The sequence below is a fragment of the Eriocheir sinensis genome, unplaced genomic scaffold (genome assembly GCF_024679095.1).
Source record: "Eriocheir sinensis breed Jianghai 21 unplaced genomic scaffold, ASM2467909v1 Scaffold729, whole genome shotgun sequence".
NCBI lineage: Eukaryota > Metazoa > Arthropoda > Malacostraca > Decapoda > Varunidae > Eriocheir > Eriocheir sinensis.
Genome location: NW_026112086.1, coordinates 105,346 through 110,435, shown reverse-complemented (window position 1 = coordinate 110,435; position 5,090 = coordinate 105,346). Strand labels below are relative to the sequence as shown.

Sequence of the window (5,090 nt, the reverse complement as noted above, 5' to 3'; positions counted from 1 at the left end):
ATCATTGTAGTGCGAGAATGGAATAAGCTCCCACCGTCAGTGGTCCAGTGTAACACGATTGACTAATTTAACAACAAGCTCGACCGTCACTTCCTTGAACTTAATGTTAACTAGAGGGAAATGCAAAGTTTTGGAGCCATCTGATCAATGAAAAATCACGAAAAATCACTTATTTTTAAGGACAGACCACCTAGTCTGGACCTTGGGGTCTGTGTGGTCTGATTTTCTTTGTAATTCTTCCCAATATTTATTAATGTCTTGTTGTTTTGGCAAGTGTTTGTTGCATCCATTGTTTTGCTGTGGACTTTGTACAGCACAAGTGCTTGCATTATTTTGTCTCTTTATTGAGCCAGAGGCCTTCTAGTAGTCATGGAGGTCACAGCATCCCAGGCAGTGGACAGCCTGGGTCTGGTCCCCTTGTCCGGCACCTTTGCTGCGTCTTCACGGAGAGCAAGAGGGAGCTTTCTTCTTTACTTCTTGGCCTCCGAGAGTGTTTATTTGTCTCCGTGGTTGTTTGTTTCCGGAGCTTTTGTCTCCTTTAATCTTGTTGGTGACAATTTGATTTTTTCATGTTTAAACATGTCTGGTTTTTATTTCATTTTTCTCTTTATTTTGTTTGTTTGTTTTTGATCCACGTTATCTTGTTCTTTCTCTCAAAGCGGCGACGCTCTGCACACTTCCCTGCTCTGTTCTTTCCCTTCCTTGATGCCCTTTTCTGTGGTGGCTGTTCTGCAGCATTGTTCTGTCTCTGTTTTCCGCTTCCCATATCCACAAGGTGCTTTTCAGCTGCCTGCTGCATGGTTGCCTCCAGGTTGTCAAGGGCAGCTAGTTCACTGCTTTGGGTCTATTTTGCCTCATTTTCTTTGATGCAGTTGTCACAATATTGGGGTTGAAAACCAGTAACTGTGTTGTGCTCTGCTACATTTTATGGAATTCAGTTTGAAGCATGTTTCTATGAGTCTGTGATCTTTTTCCCAACAGCCACCCTTGGTGCTGGTGCAGCAGCGAGGGTCTGAGGCGAGTGCCGTGCTCCGTCCTCACTGCCGCTGACTTCTGTTGCAGTGGAGGCTGCAGGGCCGGGCAGCAGCCTGAGGGGCCAGGACCAGCAGGAGCAGCATGCCACTGCTGTGAGGATCAGTGCCAGACCATGCACTACAGTACAGTGCAATTCCTTCATCATATTTTGTGCCAAAGAAAAAATTCAGTGCCATAACTTTGAACAGCACCTTGCATGCTCTGATCAGGGGTGCTCAGGAGAACCACCACCACCACCACCACCTTGCTGCTGGCATCTCCAGCCATAAAGGAAAGGGAGAGTTTGAGTGAGAGAAGGTTTGAGACCGAGAGCAAGTTCACCAGACACAGCCTTGCACACACTGCTGAAGGGAAGCATGAGTGCCAAGAGTGTGGGAAAAGACTCCCTGGGAAGGGTGACCTCAACAAACACACCCACACACTCTGGTGGAAGACCTCTTAAATGCCAAGAGTGTGGCAAAGTGTTCAGTAGGAAGAGTGACCTTAACACACACACCCTTACACACACTGGTGAAAGACCTTATGAATGCCAAGAGTGTGGCAAAGTGTTCAGTAGGAAGAGTGACCTTAACACACACACCCTTACACACACTGGTGAAAGACCTCATGAATGCCAGGAGTGTGGCAAAGTGTTCAGTAGGAAGAGTAACCTAAACACACACACCCTTACACACACTGGTGAAAGACCTCATGAATGCCATGAGTGTGGCAAAGTGTTCAGTAGGAAGAGTAACCTTAACAGACACACCCTTACACACACTGGTGAAAGACCTCATGAGTGCCAAGAGTGTGGCAAAGTGTTCACTCAGAAGAGTAGCCTTAACACACACACCCTTACACACTCTAGTGGAAGACCTCATGAGTGCCAAGAGTGTGGCAAAGTGTTCAGTAGGAAGAGTAGCCTTAACAGACACACCCTTACACACACTGGTGAAAGACCTCATGAATGCCAAGAGTGTGGCAACGTGTTCAATAGGAAGAGTAGCCTCAAATTACACACCCTTACACACACTGGTAAAAGACCTCATGAATGCCAAGAGTGTGGCAAAGTGTTCAGTACGAAGAGTGACCTTAAAAAACACACCCTTACACACACTGGTGAAAGACCTCATGAATGCCAAGAGTGTGGCAAAGTGTTCACTCAGAAGAGTCACCTTAACACACACACCCTTACACACACTGGTGAAAGACCTCATGAATGCCCTGAGTGTGACAGAAGGTTCAGTGTGAAGAGTGAACTAAATATACACATACATAAACACACTGGTGAAAGACCTCATGAATGCCTTGAGTGTGACAGAAGCTTCTTTTCTAAGTCTGCTTTGAACAGCCACGTTGTCACACACTCTGATCTGAGAGAGTTCACGTGTGATGTTTGTCTAAAACATTTCAAGACCAAGTGGAGTATTGCCAGGCACATGAAGATCCACTTCCCCTGAGGTGTTGTGTGGTGCTGCTGTATGTGGTGGCGGTGGGGGACAGTGTTTGGCAACCCCGCCCTGGCTGAAGAACAAGAAGAAAGAGAAGACAAAGAGAGAAAGACAGACATGGAGGAACAACAAGAACAGAAAAGAAAGAAAGGAATGAAAAGACTAGTGAAAGAAAGAGGAGAAAGATGGACAAGAAAATATTATGAAAAATCACGAACAGAAAGAAAAGGAATGGAGGAGAGGAAGAAATTATGAAAGAAGAGGAAGATAATAGAAGGAAGCCTGGATGAAAAGGAGAAAGAGGAGCAGCATCAAGACGGGGATAGTTAGAAAAGGGTCATCAGCATCTTGGCTTATGGTCCATCTCCCTTTCCTGGGGTGGGACTTGCCATGGTCCTCCTCCATCTTGCTGGTCCGGTGCTAATCCTTCCTCTATTTCCAACACTCCCAAGTCTTGTGTCACTGTTCCTCTCCATGCTCTCCTTGGTCTTACAACTGGTCTCCTCCCGGGCACCTCCACCGCCCTCTGTCTCTCTCCTCACATGTCCCAACCATTGCAGCCTTCTCTGTTTCTCTCTTCTCTGTGTCTCCTTCACACCACGTCTCTCAGCCACTTCCTTATTCCCTTCCTTGCCACCTGTCTCTCTCCTCACATGTCCCAACCATTGCAGCCTTCCCTGTCTCTCTCCTCTGTGTCTCCTTCACACCACATCTCTCAGCCACTTCCTTATTCCCTTCCCTGCCACCTGTCTCTCCTCACATGTCCCAACCATTGCAGCCTTCTCTGTCTCTCTCCTCTGTGTCTCCTTCACATCACATCTCTCAGCCACTTCCTTATTCCCTTCCCTGCCACCTGTCTCTCTCCACACATGTCCCAACCATTGCAGCCTTCTCTGTCTCTCTCTCCTCTGTGTCTCCTTCACATCACATCTCTCAGCCACTTCCTCATTCTTTCCACTGAGTGTATATATGTGTGTGTGTGTAAGTTTGTATAATATATTTCTTCCTTACACAACGATTTTGATTATCCAGAGAGAGAGAGAGAGAGAGATGGCCCACGTGGTCACTTCTAGAAACAATCACAACAGTGAGGCCTTGTGTTACTTAACTAACAGACGGTCACTGCTCTTCCCCTACGCCTATAAACAGTGGTGTTCCGCAGGGCTCTGGGCTATCTCCCACTCTTTATGTTGTTCATTACTGATTGATTGATAGTTTATTGTTGCAGTTATACAACAAAGGAGAAGAGAGGCACCTGTCATCCCAAGCCCAGGCAATACACATTAATAATCTTTAATTCCAAAACAAACTACAATCCACTCATGCCGATAACTCTCCTGTGCATTGCTCAGCATCTCAACAGAAGACCCACCCAACGGGAAGCATGACTCAAGGCTGGACGCTGCAGAACATTAACCTTTGACCTTGCTATCATTTCTGGATGGGACAGAGGTAACTTTGTGTCCTTCAGTGCCTCAAAAACTCAATTTCTCCACCCGTCAGCTCAACACAATCTTCCAAACAACTATCCCCTATTCTTGGACAACACTCAGCGGGGTCCATGATTTACTACCAAGCAAATGAGTGACTGCATCAACTGTAGCCGATGTAGTGACCCTCATTTTGTGTCTCAAGAATGCCCCTCAGCCAGCCAATGTTGAGTCCACACCACTACCCAGCCTTAGACTCAGGTGACGAAAGTCGAGAAGATTACCAGAAAGGTGTGGAAATAGTTAACTATATGAGAGTAACCTCGAGGGCAGCAGCTGATAGGGGATTTGCAGGAGTAGAAATAGACAACAACTACAGAGTGGCAACTTATCTCGTATAGAGGTCATTTTTATCGTCTTTACACATTGCAGAGCAGGTGCAAGGAACAGTGCTCGCCTCTGTGGTGCAAGTGTTGGCGTGGGTGAGGGTGATGAACCAAGGAAGAGAAAAAGGAATGATGAACCCAAGGCCAAAAGCACAGACACTTCTAAAAAGTGCAATGGCACTGATCTTAGCGTCCAGTAGTGGCGCAGAGACAGTAGACAGTAGATCGCTGCATCAGCGGTGGAGCTGGGCCTGAAACCTCATCAACGGTAAACGGTAAACAAACGCAGTGGTTCATGAATGCCACAAGGGAAAAAGGCTGGACCGGGGCAGATGAAGAGTCATGGAAATGGTGGGAAGCAAACACCAGAAAATACCTCAGATTAGGAAAACTTGCCTACCAGTACCTTCATCAGTTCCCTTCCAAGCAGTGTTAGCAGCCAGCAGTTAATTGAGTAAAGTTATTATTTAGCCTTAAGAAAAAGTGTAGGGGTGAAAATGGTTGTGGAAATAGCCATGAAATGTGTGCGAGAACCGTGAGGCCATGGGCGGCCGTGACCCGTGGCTAACCGCCGAGGCCTGGAGCCCTTTGATAGAGACTCTGTCAAGGGTCTCTACCGCAGCCTAAAAAGCCTTGGTTTAATCACGCTTGTTCTCGTGCTGCCAAAGATAGAGAGGCAGCTCACAAAAGGTACCAGAGCCTTCGAACTCCCGCTAACCATGATCTCTACATTTCTGCCCGGAATCGTGCCAAATCTATTCTCCGACTTACCAAAAACTCTTTCATCACTAAAAAATGCTAAAACCTTG

At 46.8% G+C, this 5,090-nt stretch overlaps 1 protein-coding gene across 1 annotated transcript; it reads left to right on the top strand.

The window, feature by feature from the left end:
• Positions 1-954: 954 nt before the first annotated feature.
• On the top strand, positions 955-3,480 carry LOC126994144 (putative zinc finger protein 66). The gene has a single exon (XM_050853394.1). It carries the CDS (start codon positions 1,392-1,394, stop codon positions 2,472-2,474), a length of 1,083 nt encoding a protein of 360 aa, XP_050709351.1. The 5' UTR covers positions 955-1,391; the 3' UTR covers positions 2,475-3,480.
• The last annotated feature ends 1,610 nt before the right edge of the window (positions 3,481-5,090 follow it).